The 23,367-nt window shown below is 46.1% G+C and overlaps 1 protein-coding gene across 2 annotated transcripts in view; it reads left to right on the top strand.

Moving 5' to 3' along the window:
* The window catches only part of LOC147659505 (endoplasmic reticulum-Golgi intermediate compartment protein 2-like), a 234,829-nt gene that overhangs the window by 129,862 nt on the left and 81,600 nt on the right, over nt 1-23,367 (top strand). For both annotated transcript variants that reach the window (XM_086951692.1, XM_086951691.1), the window contains one exon: nt 340-502. In XM_086951692.1, coding sequence (XP_086807818.1) covers nt 340-502 — 163 coding nt within the window. The remainder of the gene's footprint in view (nt 1-339; nt 503-23,367) is intronic.

Genomic DNA, 23,367 nt, shown 5'->3' with positions numbered 1-23,367 from the left:
GGGTTCAATGAGGGTTTATTTATTAAAGGTATGATTGATACCTTTTTCCAGGTTGTATTTAAGAGTATGGGAAGATGTGGCTAATGTCCTTGGGACCAGATGCAGGGTTTTAGGAGGGCAAGGATCATTAGGAGCACCATATTTGGTGGCTACAATGAGCTGGTTTACCACCTCAACGAACAGAGGAGAAATTTTGGGAGATGTTCTTACAGATTTATAAAAAAAATATTTACTTTGCCTTGTTTAGCTTATTGTGTTAGTAATTTCGACATGAAAAATTATAATGTTGCAGGTTTCTTTGTATTTGTTGTTCATTTGAAATATTTTGTCTCTTTTCAGGAACGTGTGATTGATCATGCATCAGGCAGCCATGGCGTGTCAGGCATTTTCATGAAATATGACATTAGTTCACTAATGGTGACTGTGACAGAGTCTCATATGCCATTTTGGCAGTTCTTAGTGAGACTGTGTGGTATTATTGGTGGAATTTTCTCAACAACGGGTATGTATTTTGGAAAACAATTTGATACAGGGTTTTTTCCTGTGTTCATTGTGCTCTAGTGTGTAAGCTTACATTGACAGTGACTCATTAAATTAATTAATTTTCACATACTCAAGTATAATTTTTGAGAGAGAAAGGTTTATGGACTTGAAAAAACCTTTAAATCAAATAATGTCCAATTGTTGCTGGTACTATGGTTGAAATCTGGATAACCTATATCCCATATCCCGTTTCAAGAGAAGTATGGCATGTGACCAATAGTTTCAGATTAAAAAAAATACTCTGGAATGTAATTCATTGCCTCCTTTCCATAGCTGTGATATCAGATTTTCAAATAAGCTGAGCATCAAAAAATAAATCATCCTGTTGTGTGCAGCATTGCTGCGTTTAATGCAAGCTTCTCATAATATTTTGCTCCTCAGTAGTAACTGGCCGAGCCTTGATAGGTCTTGGTCTGATAACTGGGCACGTCCTGGGAAGACGGCATGTATTAGCTGTAGAATTACCACAGTTGTCCAAGTGGTGGAGGGAGTGATCAAGGGAACCGTAACTGATGCAGTGAGCCATTTGCAGTTTCACTGTACTGCTTATGTGTCCTTACACATGCATAGCTTAATCTTTGAGATAAGTGTATGCTACTGGCAGGATCAACAACTAGAGGTGACGTCCTATGATGTGTGACATTTATCAAACCAACATGTCAACTTGCTCAGCAGACACAAATGTTTTTGGCCAAGTTTTAAATTGGTCTACTTTAATATATGAAGTAACAATGTTGAGTTCTTCTCCAGGTTATTAGGTTTTCATTACATTGGCTGCAAGTGCTGCTGATCAAAAGACCACTACTCATGTAGTGTAGCAAACAACTAAGGATGTACTACTGCATCAACGACCTTCTGTTACTGTCTTCAGTAGTATGACATTGTGTTTCTGTTATGTCTTCATGCTTTTCAGCTTAGATGCAAGCTAGGAAGTAGTGGAAAGTGGCAGAAAAACAATTGGTGGTGTGATGAAATTGATGTGCCATTGTACATGTTTTTGTCTGTGTGCTTATGACTATTTGATGCCTCTTCCATGGAAGTGAGTGGCCACTTTCATATTTTGTTTCAAGGGCGTGAATAGTGTTTTTATAATTTTTAAGTGCATCAAAAAGAATGAGTCCATTGTTGACACTATAAATTGATTTACCACTATGCATACAGCATCTGTTCTCTACCCCTGCAGTGCTCCGTTCTCATTCTCCATTGCCTTGGAAATGTTTCGCATTATTCAAATTTTGCCTTTTGCCTCCTTTGTTCCACTTATCCACATCCAAAACATGTTGTATGGCTGGGCAGTGCCACACAGACTATGCAATTGGGTCCGCTAGAGCAGAAACAGAATGCCCGCATGGGGATCTGATGGGCAGCTAAGGCGCAGCAGCATTGAGCTGCAGGAGACTTTCAGAGAATCCAGTCAATTATCTGCTCCCTGTGAAGCATTGGGGCTCTTGATGGACGTTGTGGATTTCACAGGTGCTAGCCAACGTTTGTAAAGTGCAACTGTGCTGTACTGTACTAGTGAAGACAGTGTACAGGGCACGCTACACAGCTAGAGGTGACCTGCAAGCCATGGAGTGACAGTGTCCCACCTGACCCATTTTTGGCTACACTTCTGTTTCAGGGAAAGTGGCAGTAAAAAAGGATGCTCTTACTGACCTGTCCGCGGAGAGAAGTTTCTCATAGCCTTAATGGGCATGGTCCATCATAAGCAGGACTTGATAGGAAAGTGTGTAAAATCATGCTAGATCATATGCCTTCCTGAGGGAAAATTAAGAAAAGCGTATCTCAAACGGAGGTCAAGATGGAATTTGGACACTACTGAGCAGGCAATATACTTGAATTGTTTCAAGGCTGAGCTCTCAAATCAAATTATTTTTTAGAAATTTAAGTTAAGCAACTTAAAAACCAGTAGTTTTCATACACTATTTGATTAATGGGGTGGCCCCCAATTGGGAAAACCATGTAATCTGTTGAAGTTGTTAAGGCATTCTTGCGACAAGACACTAACAAATTTGTCAGTGAAGTCTCTCATGGTAAGGAAAGCGTAGCTGTTGAGAAAAAGAGTCAAAAATACCAAGGATAATGCAGGACTGGGTCTGGTTGCCCTGGGCAAGGGTGACATTTGAGAGATCTTGCGAGCAGCCACCAAATTCTCTTTCTTGATCTTAGCCTCTTTACTTGCATTGAATTCAGGATGGGTGCAAGATAAAAGAAGAAAAAAAAGAAGCAGGTATGGGCCTCTATTTTGTTCCCCACCCTAATAAGAGTACGGTATGTGTGGGGAGCACAACCTATATGTTCGCTCAACTTCAAATGAGATCATCTTTAGTGAACTTTATGCAGCAACAGGGCTGGGAGTCTTGGAAATGGTACAAAATCCTCCCCTAAGATCTGCACTGACAGACTGTGTCCGTCAAATGTTATTGAATGAGATGCACCTTAGTGTGAATGTATTTTTTTTTTATGTAGGTTTCCAATGGCGCTCGCACATAGGTATTTTGGATCGAATCTTGGTTTACAGTCACTTTGCTCCCTCTCTTACCCTGTATGGTCTGGTTAAAATCCTAACTCGCTGATGACTGTCCGGTATAAGTTTGCAGGCTTTGTCTTTTGGTACCCCAAAATTCTGTACTCTTCTGCAAATGCAACTCCCACATCTGGGCTCCATAATGTGAATTTTGCGCTCTGATTGGTGTTACTACTCTCGCTCTTCTGGGTGTGTATTTGTATAGAGAAATGTCTGTGAGAGCTTATGAACCCCTGGAGGCTGCAGCTGACCAACACCCCCTTTGAAACTGAGTACAGAGATGCTCTTTACCCATTGCCTGCCCAGAAAAAGCAGTAATGGCGCCGCCCGTTGCTAGATGTTGACTGTGACTGTGATGACACTATCTCTGAATTATATTACTTAAAAGCTGACATTTCTTTTACTGGAAGAGCTCGAACACCTTTATATTGTGCCCCATCCCCTCATACTTATGATGCCTTTACACCTCCATTTAAAAATTAAAGTAATTCCATCATTATTTATTCACATTATGTACAATTACGCAGAAAGTCCGGATACATTGTGAGACAGATGATGTAATGAGGCTAACCTTAAACTCTAATACACATGACACTCCTACCGTATATCTAACAATGCATATATTCACTTTCTGCCTGTCCCCTCTAGAGCCTACGGCAAGGTCAATGACTGGCAGCCTCTAGATCCCAGCAAACTACAAATGACTCCGCCGGAATAGGCTTGCGCATGCGCTGGGGGTACAGCTTATCGGATGGATATTGTCCCCTGGGGCCCCCTTAACCCTGTGCCTTAAACTCCATAAACAGGGGCTGCAAAATTCTGCATACATGCGCCTTGATGCACATGCGCGTGCAAGGGTGGACACAGGCCCACTGGTAAGAGTGTCTCCCCCGGTCCCCGGCCCCCGCACCCTGACAGCCTACCTACCGGCTGTCAATGCCCCTGGAGTTACATGGTTCTGACCGCTAAGGACTGAAGACTGTCCTTATCAATCATGACCTTACTGCCACAGGACAGCATAGTTGCCTGACTATCTGTTCTCCCCCTCAGCCCACTAGGAAGGTCATGCCCTGTAACTCGCCCACCCCTGGACTCAACTAACCCTTCGTCCCAGGCGAGCCAGGTCATTACCCCCTAGGAGCAAGATCCGAATTGCTTTCTATTTTCAGTGTGGCCCCAGTCCCCTGTATGACCCCGCGCACAGTCTGCCCTGTCCCTGAAACTCTATGCTTGGTCCTAACTTACGCACCCTGGACTCGTGAAACTGTAGGAAAAAATGAAAACAGAACATCCGCCAATGTATTGCCCCACTGACAGGCTAAAAACGTACACAACTGTACATGATACTATGTCACAGTCTACCTGAGTCACATGTTAAAGAAACTTGCAATTCACATGAAAAGCAACCAATGGGCCACAGCAAATGAGCTGAATCCAAACCAGCGTCCTGGATGGCGAAAACACCTGACTCTTGAACTGAAAGATAGTGAAGCGTAACCCATCGCCACGTAGCAGAAGTGATCTACCACAAAATATATCCCTGCTTGTCAAAAACCTGTAGACAGCCAGGTTGGCTCACTCTAATTGCAAGCCACAATTTTGTGGTAGATCTTGCTCGTGGAGTGCGAATGTGTCTAGTCAATATGAAGAGCGAGGAACGCAGTGCCGCGCATCCATGAAGGGTCCATTGCTTTGCCACAGGATGGTCATTGACGTTTTTTCCAGATTTGAAGCATGACTGCTTATTCTGGGCCGGGTTGATGTCACCTCAATATACTCCCAGTCTTTGATGTCAGTCTCGCAAGGTGCATGCATATATATATATATATATCATGTTTTTGTTCGGCGTTACGAATAGTATAAGAGTATGCCTGCTCATTTCAGGGCTGGCTGACCCGTAGCTGAGGGACTCGGAGCGTATTTGACAAATAGCATAGCTAAAATAAGACATGGTGTAGGGAGCACTTCGCGTAGCCTTATCGCATTATATGAGGAGACATACATATTTGTTAGGCACCGGGAGATTACGTGACCTCCTGCCTTACTCCTTCAAACAAGGTGTGGACACCACCTGGCCAAATCTTTGTTCGAGGGCCTGGCCCACGTATACCTACAGCGCATCAGTAATTACCGAGAGATAGGCTCTTAAACAATTGAAACCCCTTTGTTAAATTAAAGTTTCTGTGATATTTTTAAGCAGCTATTGCAGTGAGCTTAACACTGATGTTACACCCGACAAATGGCTGCCACGATGACAACCTACAATGGGCATACATACAGCGTGTCCGTAATTACAGAGGCAGGCTATTAAAACAAAAGTGAACCCATTTGCAATTAAACTCTCTGTAAAATTTCTAAGCAGCCCTTGTAGTGATCTCAAGAAACTGCTGTTGCGCCCGACAAATAGCTACCCTATGGCCTACATGGGCACCCTATCATGTGCTGCAAAATTACCCCAATACTGGAGGCAGTGCTGACCCACAGCACTGGCTTGTAGCAAAAGGCGCGCATGCCAGAAGGTGCGACGTTTTTTACCATTTAATGTCCACAGCTAAAATTGCTCCCGATGTCAAGCCAGTTCTAGCAGGCCATCTTTCATACTAGTACAGAATCCTATTTAAAGAACTTAAAACATAAAAAACAAACTTTTTAGAGCTCTGCTGCTACCCAAATTTAATTCAGAGTCATAACAAGCATTTACAATGCAACGGTTTCACCTTTGGAAAAGTTAGAGCTATTGGCATTGTAAATGACAAAATTTGTATTTATGTGTTGGCTTTGAAAACGGATAAATAAATGGCATTGTCATTTACATTGCCAATAGCTTAATCTCTCGCAAATGTGAGACCTATTGTACCCTACGGACGAGCTCAGCAGACAGCAATTACTACCACACAAACACCCAGAGCCACACATCCAGAGCCACACACACACACACCCAGAGCCAGCCACACACACCCAGAGCCAGCATCACACAACCAGAGCCGGCCACACACACCCAGAGCTAGCCACACACACCCAGAGCTAGCCACACACAGCCAGAGCCAGCCACACACACCCAGAGCGCCACACACACACAGAGCCCCACACACACACACCCAGAGCAGTCACATACACACACCCACTGGAGCAGTCACACACACACACACACACACTGGAGCAGTCACACACACACTCTGGAGCAGGCACACACACACACACTGGAGCAGTCACATACACACATACACACACACACACTCTGGAGCAGTCATATACATACACACACACTCTGGAGCAGTCACATACACACACACTCTGGAGCAGTCACTTACACACACACCCTGGAGCAGTCACATACACACACACACCCTGGAGCAGTCACATACACACACACACACACACACACCCTGGAGCAGTCACACACACACACACACACTCTGGAGCAGTCACATGCACACACACACTGGAGCTGTCACACACGCACACACTCTGGAGCAGTCACATACACACACAAACACTGGAGCAGTCACACATGCACACTGGAGCAGACACACACACACTCTGGAGCAGTCACACACACACACACACACACACAAACACACACACGCACACTGGAACAGTCACATACACACACACACTGGAGCAGTCACACACAAACTCTGGAGCAGTTACATACACACACACATTGGGGCAGTCACACATACACTGGAGCAGTCACACACACACACACACACACTTGAGCAGTCACACACAAACACACACACACTCTGGAGCAGTCACATACACACACACACACACACACACACTGGAGCAGTCATGGTTTTCAGGTGTTTTAGTCTAATTAGTTCAATGGAAGCAAGACTACAATACCCATAATGCATTAGGTGATGACATAAAGGATGAGGACTGGATACGATGCCCCTAATGACAGAAAGAAGGCAGTCCTGCTATAGAGGTGTGGCACCAGCCTCTCTGTGGGGGTGTGGTTTATTTATTTATTTATTTATTTATTTTTAGAGTTTTATATAGCGCGAACTTGAACCGATTAGGTTATCAGAGCGCTTTACATAGCACCAGTTCCGTTACATGTTATCAAAGCACTTTACATAGAATCAGTTACGTTACATAAGGAACACATTTCTTTTTGTTCTAGTGAATAGGGTTATCTCTTCACACGGGGGAAGGGATACACCTGGCTATACTCCAACAGTCACACAGGCGACTAGTCGTTAAAGCTATATCTCTAAACACAGGGAGGGGATACACATGGATACAATCTAAAAATCACATAGGATACTAGTCAATAGAGTTATCTTCTATCTACACAGGAGGGATATGACTGGAAATACTCTAAGGGTCACATAGGAGTGGTAGAGAGTACAAAAGTCCACTGCAAACACTAGTGATAAGAGTCAACTACATACACATAGGAAGGGAAATGACTGGTTAAACTCTAAGAGACGCATAGGGGTGGTATATGGTGTAAGGACTTCAGCGAATACCAAAGCTAAGCATTATTGCAATAGGTCAAAGATGCATTCACAGCATAGAGGAAGGGTGGGTGGGATGCAAGGTATGGAGGGAAGGGCTAGAGTCCAGCGAAAACTGTCCGAAAACAGCAGAAAAGTGTCATTCAGGATAGGACGCAAGTCGAGAAGTCCAGGAGAGAAGGTTCCACACCTTGTCCCGCCTAGGGTTTGACATTTGAGGCTGTCACAGTGATGGTTTTCAAAGCCTGACCTGTTTTGCGTGACTTTCCACGGTAATACCACTGGCGCCCCAGGGTTGTAGCCGCAGCAAGTGTAAAACCCGGTGACATCAAACAGAAATTGAGCAGCCCTTGCTTCCATCAAAATATCCATTCTAAATGTTTGTAGACTCTGGGGGTGAGACTACCGCTTCCTAATGGCGAGCACAAACTTGCAGCAGGGCATTATTTTATGTAAAATAGGCTTCGGTGTCATGTTTGTTACTGACGGATAATCTCTTATATATGCCTCTTATTGGGCTCTTGGCAGCATGCCTGATTTGCTGTCTTTCTTAGGCCCTGTGCGTCGCTTTCTCTCAACGTCATGGAGGTTTGAGCAGAAATATCCCGTGGGGGCTGTGAAAGCAGATGTTTGTTGCCTCAGCAACGCTCCCCACAACATTCACAGGAACTGGACGGTCCCAAGGTAAAGGTGCGCGAGTTCATTTACGCTTGCAAAGTGATGGTGAAAATGGAATCCCTTGAAAGTTCAAATTTACACAAGGACTTAAGTCGTTGTGTAAAACCTGTGGTTCTTGTGGGAATGATGGATGTTGTGTAGGAAAGAAACAAAGCAATGTAATTCCAGCTCAACGTAAATATGTGCATTGGACCGCGTATGTGGTGGACGTTGGAAACTCAACAGGGTTTTGCGGTTTTCCATCAAACTTTTTAGTGTTTGCCGTCCCAGCCTCAAGTAATGCTCCTAGGGCGAGGGCTACACGGCGGCTGATAAGGTATCCGACCGACGGCAGCCTTTGGCCCATCTCACTCCACCCAGTAACATGGACAGACCCCATAGGATTGCCTCAGAGAGCTCATGTACAATGATAGCTTGTTCCTCCTTCTTAGGCGTAGGGAGGCCCTATGCTTTCACTCCTACAGCTCAGTCAGCGACTGGACTGGTTACAGCTCCATACACCCCTGTCCTTGTGTGCATCTGGTGGATTGTTAACAAAAGGTGTGCTGATAACGTCACTACGATATACACTATACTAACAGCATATAATTGAACCCTCCAGCTCACACGCTGGGCTGTTAACAGTTTCGAATGTGCTGGTGGCGCCGTGGGCAGCCTTTACAAATCACATAACCGAAGTCTTCTGGATCCCCAAATCTATTGTTTACAGTTTACAATGCATCAGCAGTGTTGGGGATAGAGCTTACTAACGGTATATGCCCGAGCCTCCTGGATCCCTGGCTACATAGTTTACACTTTACAATGCACCGTCAGCGTTGAGGGTCGAGTTTAAGTCGGAGATAGCATATGTATACAGGTCAGGTCCCGGGCCGGCAACCAATCACAGCGCGGCCCGGGGAATGTTGTCACGGGGGTGTCCCCGGCCAGCAGCCAATCACAGCGCGGCCCGGGGAATGACGTCACAAGGGTGTACCGGGCCAGCAGCCAATCACAGCGCGGCCCAGGGAATTACGTCATGGGGGTGTCCCGGGCCGGCAGCCAGTCACAGCGCGGGCCGGGGAAGGACGTCAGGGGGTTGTCCTGGGCCGACTGCATCGTTCACCCGCCCCCCCCCAACACCGGATAAGAAAGCAATGAGTAATCCTGTTATCAGAGCAGTGCCCGGGTTCACTGGAAACAAAGCCGGACCCTGCGTCGCTCCTCTGCACACTCAGGGGTGCATTAGGGGGGAAGCAAGGACCCCGCCCGCTGCTTAACACACGCAAAGACTTAACCAATAAACATGCCGCCGGATGCATTCCATTGACGGAAAACAGAGACAACAGCAACAAGAGACGGAAAGACGTAAAACAAACATGGAGATGGAGAGGACATGAGACGGGGTTAAAACAAAATTACGAGCCGTAAAACAAACCTGGAGAAAACATAAGACTGGGTTAAAAGAAAATTACAAGACTGGGCTAAAAGAAAATTTGCTTACCTGATCGCAAATCCAAATACTTCCTGGCAACTTAAATCTCGCTGACCACTCCAGCTAAAGTCACTTCCAAAAAGACGAAAACAACACGGTAAAAAAAAAAAAAAACGCCCACTGCCGCAATGACGTGCTAAAAGGGGCTGGATGAGAAAAAATCGCCGGAACGCCCACGAGTTGCCTTGCAGAATGACGGACACCTCTCTCTCCCAATGGCTAGCCTCCATTTATGGAGCTAGCCAATAGAAGACAGAGGCGGGACAAAGCCCACATACTGTAAAACAAAAGATTTCCTCTGCGCGAAATGCTGCTGCGCAGCTTTCGACAGGCGAAACCTAAAAACCACATGACAAGTCTCTGGTGGAGGGCCTGGCCCGCGTACACCTACAGTGCGTCAGTAATTACATTGAGGCAGGCTATTAACCCCTTTGGGGCTGATGACGAGCTGGGCTCGTCATCGCGTAGCCTCCTCGCACGCTGATGCCGAGCCCAGCTCGTCACGCAAAGTGCGATTTTCGAATTCTCAGCGCGCGAGCGGAATTCCGCTAGCGCGCATGAGGTTAAAAAATGAAACCCCATTGAATCAAACTTTCAGTGAAATTTCAAAACCGCTAACGAAGCAATCTCAAAACTGACAATACGCCTGATGAATGGCAGCCTGGTGATAACCCCCTATGTTACTAAGGCAGGCTAATAAAAAGTGAAACCCCTACTATGAGCAAAACTATCATGTGCAAAATACCACCACACTGGCGGCAGTGCTGGCACACAGCACTAGCTTGTAGCAGAGGGACGCATGGTAAAACGTGTTACGTGAGGGCGGTAGCAACCAAATGGTTATGCGACCCGGACATCCCAGCAATTAGTGAAAGTGCAACTGAGGGAAAACGCTGCTAGTCTATTTGCCACGAAGAACAAAACCCACACGACTGACCTATATGCTAGGAACACAAGTACACTGGCATCAGATGTTAATTAAACAAGCCACTAACTGCTCTACTTGAAATTACAAAGGGGAAACATGATTAACAATTCCTTTTCCAATATTTCCTCGTTTATTCCTTTGGGGTCCCTGCATGCTACGGGCTGCATCTAGTCAGGGATCTGCAGCAGCAGCTCACAATTGACTAGATGACCAGGCGCACTGCCACATCTGCCTTGAAACACCCGGGCTAAAATGTCCACTAATGTACAACAGGCTCACGGTGCAGGGAAGCAGCTAGTTTCCGAAGTCATGTTTTTAAGCGCCTCGCACAGCTGTTAGGAGGGGTTAAGGGAAAACACATGTTGAGGTGTGATGGAAATGTACAAAACGTCCTCCTGCGATGTTTATTTACGTGATTATTATAAGGCATAATACACAGAAATTAATTTAGACTCCCCTAGTGTTCTCGAATTTTAATACATTTATGTGTTTTAAAGAAGGAAATAACCGGACCGAAGTGCTCTAAGGTTATGGGTGCAAGGTGAAGCTCCGCCTCGGTGCCTTGCTCCGAAGTAGCCGAAGAATTAACAACCACCAATACAGGAATTGCAGTTGACCAAACTATTCGAAAATGTTGCATATTTATATAGCCCGAACTCGACCCGAAGGTATTGGAGCGCTTTACCTAAGGACCGTATTTACATTCCACATCCAGGCACGAGTGATTCCCTGCCCATATCGGTACTAAATCAAAACACTGGTAAGCTCCTCGAGGGGCTTTAATGGCGCTCTCCCCGCCCCCAAAGGAGACACCAGCAGTGTAAAAACATTAAGTTTACGCCTAAGGAAACGAAAGCATGCAGTGAAAGTAACATTTTGATATCGCTGCACTGAACGCAACTGTGCGAAAGAACAGCATGGCAGCCTTCCACAAATACACGACTCTACACTCGCAGCTCAAGTCCCCCAAAAGCGCTTGATTAATTCCCATCGGTATTTATTTTTATTTATTGTATTTTAAAGGTTTTATATAGCGCTGACTAGACCCGGAGGTATCAGAGCGCTTTACATGAGTATCAGGTCAAAGTTGCAATTTACATTGGTTACAAAGTTTTAAGAGCATGGCAACATAGTTACTTGTAAGGTTGAGATAAACAATAAGCACAAATACGTAAGGGGAAAAGCAGGCAAGGGGAGGGATTCAGGGGAGGGAGGTAGGAACAGGGGAAGTAGACAGATACTGAAGGCAGGAAAGAGGAGGGGAGGTTGAGAGACATCGCACGGAAAGAGCAGGGGAAGGGCGATGGGGACACAAACCGATAGACTAGTCCAAGCCACTTCCAAAGTCCAGTAAGCTGTGATCCCAGGGGAAGTGGTATCACTTCCCTATCTCCATTGTGAGAGGCTCCCCTTACGCAGTGGACTCTCTCAGAGGGGTCTCCGAGACTCCAAGTCCTACATACTTCCCCAAAAAGGGGAGAGGGAGTGCTTTGGCAAGGGGTGCCATACCATACCTCGGATGTGAGTGGCTCCCTTGGCGCAGTGGACTCTCTCAGCGGGTGCGCTGAGACTCCAGAGTATAAATATTGGATCTTTCCCCAGCAAGGGGAGAAGGAGTGTTTAGTCAAAGGGCACAAAGGACAGGGGGCTAGGCAGAGTAGCAGGCAAGGAGAGAGATTCAGGGGAGAGGGTATAGGAGCCAGGGAAGTAGATAAAGAGGGAAAGAGTACTACGTGGGAACATATTTAAATAATGAGTTCTTATATACGACTGGCTTGACCCGAAGGAATCAGAGCTCTTTACATGAGGAGTGGAGCAAGTAAGGGTAAGGGAATAGGGTAAAGGGGTGGGAGGATGATAGGATGTAGAGAAGAGGGGAAAATCTGCCCATCTGCCCAAGGTCCGGCTGGGTAGGTGATGGCAGTGGGAGTGGGGGGGATGATAGGGAGTACGGGGGGGGGGGTACAACCCATCTCCTCTTTAATTATCTGGTAGTAAAATGATGTGGAGGGGACCACTATGGAAGCCATCTTGGGGTCAGGCAGTGGGCTGTACTGTACACTGGTGGCCACCCTTAGGTCAGGCAACAGGTAGTTAGTGTCAGTATCCCGGACATCGGCCGCCAGAGAATAATAGTCCCAGTCCTGGAAGGAACACATGGAAAGGGGTGCCCAGCCTACCGTAGCTCCTGTGATCCCAAAGATGCAGTGACATGGCCAAGAAGATGAAGACCGCTCCCAGCGCAGGTGCCATTTTGTTGGAAACCTTTATTCATGCACCAAAGTCAGAAACTGCAAATGATGTTGGGAACCCATCAGTCCGCGGTGGTCATTAGCAGTGGTATCTGTGCCCCTCGGACCATTCACTCACTACAATCATCATTTCGTTTGCTGCATCCAGATTCGAAAATATGCCGGGGCGAGGCCTATCACATTGCCTCCAGGCCCACAAGTGATCACCAATCACCAAATGTCAGCCCGTTACGTATCAGAGCCCAATTCGAGGGGTTTTTACTGACGCTCTCTCCGCGCGAAAGCAGACAAAGAAAAGAAAGTAACTCCTATGGGATCTTTCATGGAAGATTAGTTAACCACGGCGAGCCGCAGTTAATTCCCTGCCCACTTTGGTACTAAATCAAAACACGAATAAGCTTTAATTGCGCCCTCACCGCACGAAAAGGGGACACCAGCATTGTAAAAAATAATCACGTGTATGCCCAAGGAAACAAACGCATGCAATGAAATTAATATTTTGCAAACAGCACGTATCACTGCACTGCACTGCACGCAAACTGCAAGAAAGAACAGCATGGCAGCCTTCAATTCTTTGCACATATACAAACCTGCTTAGTGTATGCTATACAGCGTGATCGCTCCTCCACCCGGGCACTCCCAGCAACTTAACTTTAACCCTTTCGCTGCGGCGGCTATTCCACGGGGGGGGCCACGCGGCGCTCACACGCTGGTGACGGAACCGCTCTGTCACACCCCTCGGGTGAGCTGTGCTTGTGACGGAACGGTTCCGTCGCGGCCCGGCCTGCTCAATAGAACACGCCATGCAGGCGCGAAATCAGCAGCGAGCGGGCCGTGACAGAACCGTTCCGTCACCAGCACAGCCCACCTGAGGGGCGTGACGGAACGGTTCTGTCACCAGCGTGGGAGGGGTTAAATTGAAAAAAATGCTCTTGCTGCTCTTGGGCTCCGCATCCTCAGATACGGCGCCCCAACGACGCTGTTGCTTTTCCGCCTGCCGGAGGCTTGAAATACGGGCTCACCCGCAGCTTCAGACCATTTCACCATGGCCTCTCCACCGCAACCGGGGTCCATCACTCCACGAGAAATCATCACGGCGCCTGAAACAACAAAAGTAGAAAACAAATTACAGGCCGCTTGTGGTCCGGGTGCTGTGCCTGCGGGGAGCAAAAGAACAAGAGACTGTTCTGCTTCTCGCTCGCACCCCCTTTTAAGGGGAGGCACGGGAAAGGCCGGTCTAAACCGGTCATTCCCCAAAGTTGGGTGCCCTCGTGAACTGGAAGCTCTAAAGTGTTTTAGGTTCACGCCCCTACGTACACTGCCTATGGAACCCTCACAGGATGTGGAAGATCTCCCACCTCCTCCTTGCCCTGGGGACCGCTGCAACTGCCATAATTGCGGCGTGTGTTATTTTAGCACTCCGCCTTGCCCAAGACTTCAGCTCTTGAAATTGGATATTCTTAACCATTTCATTAGAGTAACAATATAGGAGAAGCATAACCCAAGTATTGGGTCCAGCATGCTAGACTGACAAAAAGTAAACACATAGAATAAGAAACTTTAATTAGAACTGTACTCTTCACAGCCTACGTCAAGTTGAGAATATGACGTATGTTGGAAACTTATGCCGACTGGACGTGAGGGTTGAATAGTGAGGATAGACCAGCATTAGTTACCCATAATAAATTGTACATCGTGAGAATCCGTCATAAATAAAACTTAGTATGAAACATACCCATGCTTCCACCTATTGGGTAACAAAGGCATGCCACTTAATCGAGTTTACTTTTCCGTGTGGTAAAATCACCCCAGTACCTTTCAATTACTTGTAACCAGTGCTTTAAATGGGCCGGTACTCACCGGTACGGAGTACAGGCACTTCTTAATTTTAGCACTCTGAGTACCGGCACTTCTCCACTGCAGAGGAGAGTACCGGTACTCCTAAACGGTAGGCGCATTGGCTGCTTGTGCTGATGACCTGTCTCTGACAGCCAGGCACTTCTGTAGCCGTGCCTGGTGAGCTGAGTCCCCGCTGAACTATTCAGCGGGGGCTCATTTGCATAACGTCCGGTGTTCACCATCTTGCTGTTTTGCAAACACAGGACAGAGGCAGCGAGGTGACAGCGCAATTAAGAAAGCAAAGGAAGGTGACGAGGTTAAAATGGCTTTAATCCTTTAATTATTTTGTGTGAGTGGCTTATGTTTGTGTGCCAGTGCTTTTTTGTGTGAGGGAAAAAAGCGAGAGAAAGGGAGAGCTTCGATACACTGTTGGGAGACATATTAAAGTGTGTGTGTGTTCTCGTGTGTGTGTGTGTGTGTTCTCGTGTGTGTGGGTGTTCTCGTGTGTGTGTGTGTGTGTGTTCTTGTGTGTGTGTGTTCTCGTGTGTTCTCCAGAATATATTATGTTGTGCCAAGCAACAACAAACACAGTATGGGAGCTGAACATATTATAGAACAAGGAAATATTAAAACATCACCGCCTTTGGCTGTCGTTATTGTGTAATGAATTAACCTGTTTTATTTATAGAAACACATTTGACATGTTTTGGTATGTACTGCAACTAGTATTAAAGTCAATAGGTATCAGCATGTCTTGTTTTTAGCCCTGCCCCTAGGCCCGCCCACTTTTAAATGAGTACCTGGACTATTTTTTCCCATTTAAAGCACTGCGTGTAACATCCCATGGAATGGGAAACGACGGTATGGGGCAGATATGTTTTTCTTCTGTAAAATAGCACGGAATCTCTTATTCTGCATATATTTCGTCTGCATGTGGTGGAGGAAAGTGGCATGGGAGAGTAGAGGAGTTTTCTATAAGGTGGAGCATTGTCCTTCCCCCTCCCCCCCCCCCCCCCCATCCCCCCCAATTGGCGGGAAAGGGCCAGGAAACTTGTTAGGTCGAAGCCTGCGTTGCAGCCCATGCGCTGCTGCAGGCGAGTGTTCTTGTAAACAAGAACTGGCATGAAACCACGCCCCTTCTGCCATTGGCCGGCCTCGCGAAACGGAGGCCTGCCATTGGACAATGCCCCTGTTTGAATGACTTGTCCGGCTGTGATCCCTCCTTTTCAGGACTCCATGACCTGATTTCTGGTGTCGCAAGCCGATTTCCAGAAACATTGCTAATGCAACCATGAGGCCGGTCATGGAGTCCTGGAGGGGAGGGATTCATTAGCGGTTTCCGGCCAATTATTATTATTTTTTAGTTTTTTTGCAGTCATTTCTGCGCGTTCCTCGGCGGTGGAGGAGGTAGGGGAGAGGCAGTGCTGGTTATTTATCGCACTTTCAAAACCTTTTTTCGTCTCGCTACAAACGTTCCTTTATACAGTTTGTCTGACTTTGCTTATATTTCAAAATGCTCTCAGTGGAGCTTCAACTTTACTTTGTGTATTCTGTGACTCTAAATGAGCTGTGATTATTACTAAGTGAAAGTCCGTTGTGGGGAACATGTTTCATTCACAGTTTCATTCACTCCGGGGGCCGGGATACCTGAGCAGGGCAGCGACGGGGCAGGACGGGGGCAGGAGCTCGCCGGGCAGGACATGGCGACCTAGTCAGCCCCAGGTGAGCGGAGGGGCGGGTGTAAGTATGTTATCTCAGCGCTTCGGGAGGGGCTGCAAACTGTTGTTGTGACGGGCAACCAGGGCGACGCACGAGCCGTCCTGGGGGCACCCTACCTCCCGGGGGTGGGAGATGCACCCTGGCAGCGCCGGGCAGTGACTGCGCCTGGCTGCGCACGGCATCTGGCTGGGGGGGAGGGTGGTCCTGATGGAAGTGTTTGGTTGTTCCTGGCACTATGTTGGCAGTTATGCCCTGATGGGGGCTCGTGGGTACGATCTGTACCTGGCTGCACTGGGTGAAGGGTGGTGCCAAGGTTGAGTTGGTTTGGGAGAGCTTTCTTGGTAGGGTCCCGTGGGCACTGTCTGGACCTGGCGATATCTTCAGAAAGTAAACGTGACCGCTTTTTTCGTTTTCTAATCGCATTTTAGATAGATGTTTGCTCAGGAGTATTTTTTTGCCCACTATTATTTTTAGAATAGAGTGTGTGAGAATCGCAGCTATTTGTGCTGTATGTGTGCTTTGTACATTAATGGATTTGCTTTTTGTGGCTTCAGAAGGCGCCATGCTCTAAAATAAAGAACAGTCTAACTTTAAGAGCCCTTGGTACCTTTCAGTGCGTAGAACTTTACGATTCGAGTGCCTGTTGGGCCTTTGGTGTTCTAAAGGGCGTGCAAGTCTTTGATTTCACAAACAGAACGACGACCGACAGGTAGGGTGTAAAGTGGAACTATTGTACAGCGAAGCTTCCAGCCAAACACAGCCTTTTGGTAGTATCAAGTGATGTGTCAAAAAAACTAAGTAAATGTTTGATCACGCAAATGCTTAGGAAAATATTAACCCTCATGGCTACTTTTGATGGCGTAGAATAGAAAGCGCTCAATTGTCGCCTGTCCGCAGAAGTCACTGTGCTATCTTGGCAGCAGCTACCAATCGTTTTTTGTAATACATTCTATCAGTTTACTCCACATTCGAGCCCGAATAAGCTATCTTAAGTTGTAGTTGCTCTTAGATTTCTCTTTCAGGTTGCTAGAGATGCGTCTGATACTTGCATTTCATCTATCAAACCTCTTCTACGCGGTTAATACATTCCCTCTAGTGCTCAAGCTTTGCCCAGAAACATAAACGAGCTTCTCCAATTTGTCCTCTCACTGGTGTTATTGTGATCCTTCTTTTCAGAACACACCGTTCACAGGTGTGCAGCGCCGTACTCCCTTTCTGATATTTCAAGAGCTTTCAGGATGCACCGCTGTGCCAGGTGTGTCGTTTGTAGTGTTAGCCTCTCTATTTGCATTTAAAAGTCTCCTTGCATCCCTGGAGTCAGAGTGAATGTGTTTAATACCACCACGCTTCACCTGTTTGCCTCTAAACTTCTTCAGTAGCTTGGGTGCTCCATTACCTTTTAAATAACTGGTAATTGGGTGAAATTATTTTACAAAAGCCATTCATTCTTACCGTTACTTACATTTAAAGTGTGCTTTTTGGCCCTGGCTTGATAGCGCAGCTGTCTCCTTACTTTGTGTCTAACTGGATGTAAAGCTTTCCTCAGTACTACTGGGAGAGGGCTTAAGGTCTACCCAGATATGGTTACCACGAGTACAGTATTTGTTTTGGCAGAAGTTGTGTCCTTCCACTGAAAAAAGTGCTTATATTACACTTTTTACCTTGTGGGAAAGCTCAAGCTTAAAATAACAGGACTGACCTGTCTGTCTTAGCTATGATGGCAAACAAGTGCCTATCGAGGCCTGATCTGTTTGTTATGAAAAGTTACAATAAGGCAGAAGGCCTAATGTAATCCTAATGAAAAGCTTGTATTCGAACATAGGAATGGTGGGAGCTTCATTGAAAACAGTGGAGTGCTCCGGCTTCTACCGAAGCTCCAACATATCAATGTCGTTCACCGCTGTTGCGGCGAACAAAGGCCTCACGGAGCACAAAGGAATTTTAATGCAGTTGGGCTCCATGAGGCCTTTGTTTTATTTGTTATAACATTCAGACATCTAGTGGTGGAATGTTCTAATATTCTTTTAGCCCTACGTAGCTGCGCTATACTGGCATTGAAGTCCTGCTCTATTGTTAAAGGTTCTCGCCTCTGTCTTGTGCCTTTAATGCTAGAGCGGGCCTTTATTGTCTGGTATAGCTTGCTACAGTGGGTTATAAGACTATATTAGTCAATGGGCATTTAAGTTGATTGTTATTTCTCTGTATTAATGTGTGCAATCTCACAGATTCTCATTATTTATAATTTTATTATTATTATTTGTAATGCGCAACCAATCATCCCTGAGGGGATTTCTCAGCGCCTGGGTATCAGATGACATAATTAGGGAGTGCTCATAAAAAAAAGCCAGGTTTTAAGAATTTTCTTAAATTGTGTCAAATTGGAACACGCTCCGATTTCATCTGGCAATCTGTTCCAGTGGGCTGGGGCTAGATGACAACAAGCATTGGCATAGCCAATAGGTCTCGCATTTGGGACCTTTTAAGTGTTTAGCCATTCAACAGTTGGTGTTGTTGCACCAAGGATATTCTGCTGCATAACTAAATACTTATAAGGTCCCAAAAGCGAGACCTATTGGCTATGCCAATGCTTGTCTCCTACTGCAACTGGTCGTGTTCTTCCAGACCTGGTAAATCCAGGTGCGGAAAAATCGAAATAATTGGGCGAGCGAAATGAATGGAGGACTTGTAATGAGGAATATGGTTAGCGAACATTATTCCTGCAAACCTATCTATACTGAGCCCCAGTCCCCTGAAAGGGCACCGCTTGTCTGTTTTTAGGTTGTGTATGACGATTAACGGTCCGGAATGAGCGTGAACCAACCCGACCCCATTGCTTCGGTCTCTGTTGAAGCGATCACTCACGTCAGAAGCACAGGCCTGTGGATTCCAGATGCGTAAAGGGTACGGATTAACATTATGGCTTTGAATTCGATCCATTGATTGGTTGGATCTCCATGACCTCTCTTTTGAAGGTGTTGGGAAGTAAATTGACTTGACTGGTTATTCATTATATCTGTTATGAAGGTGGTCAGAAATGTTTTGGAAAGTGGGGGATCTTACTTCTGCCTTTACCCTCTGCTCTTGTGATATTGGACTAACATTTACTATAATAAAATGTTTTGTGGTTTAATAAATGAAACAAACTGCACTGCTTTATAAAGAAGTATTCAGTCTTAACGCATGTCAACACTGCCATCTTGTGGATGACGAGCTGCAAAAATTGTCCTGGATTATGGGTTTGTAGAGGTTTCCGTGCCTCTTGAGAGGAGTGTGTGTAGGTCGGATGTCCTTGTCCGTAAACACATGCTCACCGGCTCTGTGCTCTAGTTTAGCTTCTGCTTTCTATATATTCTGTGCAGGGCTAAGCCCTTAATTTAGATTTTTTCACTCACCAGGCAAAGCTGTGCGACAGCTCTAGCCTACAGCTGAGCTGCATGGGTCAAACCATCTTCAGAGGTTTTTAATATCAAATGTGCCCTTTTAATTAATTGACTTCCTTCTTTTCTCGGGCTCTTTACTTTCAAAATGGATACTGTAACAGACTTGATTCAAGAAGTGCTGGTCTTGCAAAGAGCAAACCTCTGTTACTTGTCCACTTCCCTGATTAGCTTTCATTGCTTTGGATGCCTGAAACATATCTAACAAGCATTGAAAATGCAATAGGTCTCGCCTCGTTTAGGTTAAAGCAATTCTATTTGTAATTAGGTGGCTTTTTAACTTTGCTTTTATTAGTGTTTTTCACACTTTTATGTACATAACATGCATATATGTATGCATGAATTTATATTTGTATTTATATAGATATGCAGATTTGTATTTATATATGTTTATATATGTATGTGTATATATATATATATATATATGCGCGTAGAGCGAGTAGTAGAGAGTAGTAAAGAGTGAGTAGAAGAGAAGTAGAGTGAGTAGAAGAGTGTGTAGTAGATAGTAGAGTGAGTAGTAGAGAGTGAATAGTAGAGAGTAGTAGAGAATCCCAGCTGTGTGGAGGGCAAGCACGTTTTTGTGGAAGCACAATTCTTCAGCCCAATCAAAAGATGTACTCCTGACACCGAACAGGTGGGTGGAGCCAAAGCCCCCCTTCTGGTGGTTCTCACTTAATTGTCTGGCAATAGCTGCACTGTCAAGCCAGACCATAAAAACAGCTGGCTTCTAAGAGCAAAGGATAACAGTCAGCATGAGTTATCTCGTCCGTTGACAGTCGTGTCCACCTTTATTATAGGTTATTAGGCACCAGTAACCAAGAAGCAACTGGAAGAAACTGCACTTTTATCTGTAGCGCTACGTTAGATGGCAATTCCCCACATTCTAGCAACTGGATAATCTATAAATGGTTTCATTTATAGATTCCCAACTCAAATGCGACTATTGCATGTCATCTCAAACCGTGCCAGGTCAGTTTTACAATTTCCAAAAAGCAGCACTGTCTATTCCAACATGTCCTTTAAGATGACGTTTGCAATGATGAACGACCAAAGTCCAGTGCCCCCACCCCCACCCCCTCACCAGAATGAGGGAGCCCTACAGGTGCTATGAAAGCCTTTACACTTCCTCCTCCAAACAAGCTTTCTCTCCCTCTTGCACAGTCTCTCCATTAACTTTAACATACTTCTTTTTATTTAATCCACATTATAATTGCCACTGCTATTGGCAGTGTTAATACAGATAACAAGGATTCTGTGTTCGTGGAGGCTGACTACACCACATGCCTCAGTAGGAGTAAGCACCATTAAGCAGCGAGAAAGGTGGTGCAAGTGGGCAGTGTGTGAAACCACACTGGTAGTGTGTAAAGCTGGCACTGCTGGAAATTGGGGGAAGCTAGCATGGTAGGTAGTGTCTGGCACAGATGGCAGTCAATGAACCTGGCACAAGAATGGAATGTAAGAACCTGTCACAGGTGAGAAATCTTGACATGTTCAGTGATGGCAATGCGATACGTTGTCACTGGTGGGCAATGTACTGTGTTCTTTGCTATAACAGCATGTGAATAGCACTTCATACCACAGTTGTGGCTACAGAGTGCTGATGTGAGAGACTGTCGCTAGTGTAGGCAGCGTCAGCAACCACATTGCTGACCATCGTGGGCATTGTGGGAAACTAGGCACTGGTGGGAACTCTCAGAAGGTGACACGGGTAGGCACACTCAGACTGGCACACACAGCTAGCACTGGTGAACAGTGTCAGAAGCTTGCAGTAGTGAACAGCCGGAGGAGAAGCTGTTAAGAGTTGGCGCTGGTCGGTAGTGTGAAGACAGGGCACTGGTGGGCAGTATTGTTTAGTTGACAGGCGTGAGCGGAGTGAGGAGCTTGCACTACTGTGAGGACGAGAGTCAATTTTCAACTCAGAACTTTGCAAGTTTACTAATTTACCACAGTGCTTAGAGGCATTCAATGTGCAATGTGTGCTTCCCAAAAATATAACACCGATGAAAATAGAATTTCCTGATACAGTGGTCTTCGTAGTTCTGATTTGCACTAGAATAGTGGAAGTCATAAACGTGGTGGCATTTTGTCATTTGCAACATCAAACACAAGGGCGTGCCATTTCACAGTCTACAGTCTGTCTGAAAAGTAAAAGATAAAAGATATCCCAGTACAAAGTCAGTGTTGCAACGGTATAGAAATGAAGATGGAAGGGCTTCAATACACATTATGACATTTTAAAGAACGAGGGGCATTCGAAAAAGATGTTTGAAATATACAGCCATGTTCGAGGCATATGAGCGGCTGATTACACACTGTGCACAGATCGCCACCTAGTGTTGGGCCCGGATGTCTGCAGTTGTTTTTGTCCTGAAAAGTCTTTGGAAGTCACGGGATAGGTGACTCCTCCCTTGGCAATAGTGCGCATGGGCATCGGCTCCATCCTCAGATTGTTTTTTTCCGCCACCGGATGTGTTTGTTTCCTGCGCTCCGTGTTGGAACCGATTTTCCTTTGGCGCGCAATCCTCACCAGCATCAACGGTATTGTTTCGAACACGTTTCCAATCAACACTACTCGTCAAATCCGAAGTCTTCGATTCCAGTCATGAACGATGGCCTTCGGGCCTACCTAGGCCTCATCTTCCAGCTCATTGAAAGGACGCCATTTAAAATGTCCTCGATGTGGGTCGAAGTTTCCCCACACCGATCTCCATGAGGTGTGCAACCTTTGCCTCTCACCGGAGCACGAGGCCAGAGACTGATCCGCTTGTGCCTCTTTCCGCTCCAAGAAGACGACCCGGGACCAACAAGCTCGAAGAACAATGTTATGTTATGTTATGTTATTGTTATTTGTTGTGCGCACAGCTACTCCAGCCAAGGAGCGTCCTGGCGCATAGACAAGGAGGAACATAACACAACAGGAATAGACAAAAACTAAAGGGGGCAGCTAAAACAGAAAGGTTTTTATTGCTTTCCGGAAGGTCATAAGGTCCTCCAGCAGACGAATTTCAACCGGAAGAGAGTTACAGGTTGATGCAGCTTTTACGCTGAAGGAGCGTCCCCCCATGCGGCTGAGCCTAAATCTAGGGACTACAGCAAAGGCCTGGCCTTGGGAACGGAGGGTGCGTGTGGGGACATAGAAAGAAAGGAAGCTGGACATGATTTCAGGGCCTATACCTCTCAGAATCTTAAAGGTCAAACAAAGGACCTTGAAGAGAATACGCTTCCTCACTGGAAGCCAGTGTAGGGAGCGAAGGACACTCGCCAACGGGCAAAATCTGGGCAGTCCGACAATCGCTCTGGCCGCAGCATTTTGGACCCGTTGCAGGCGAGTAAGCTCAGCCTGATTAGCCCCAACCAGGAGAGAGCTAGCGTAATCCAGGCGAGAGATGATAGTAGCCTGGATTACCAGCTGTCTGGTTGGGGCACCGAAAAATTTGAGGACTGGTCTTAAGCCTCTCAACAGACCAAAACAACAGGCTGCTGTTTTTTTAGTATGTCCTACAA

This window comes from Lissotriton vulgaris, unplaced genomic scaffold (assembly GCF_964263255.1).
Source record: "Lissotriton vulgaris unplaced genomic scaffold, aLisVul1.2 SCAFFOLD_703, whole genome shotgun sequence".
NCBI classification, from domain to species: domain Eukaryota; kingdom Metazoa; phylum Chordata; class Amphibia; order Caudata; family Salamandridae; genus Lissotriton; species Lissotriton vulgaris.
Note: the sequence above shows the minus strand (reverse complement) of the source record. Positions and strands in the feature narration are given on the sequence as shown.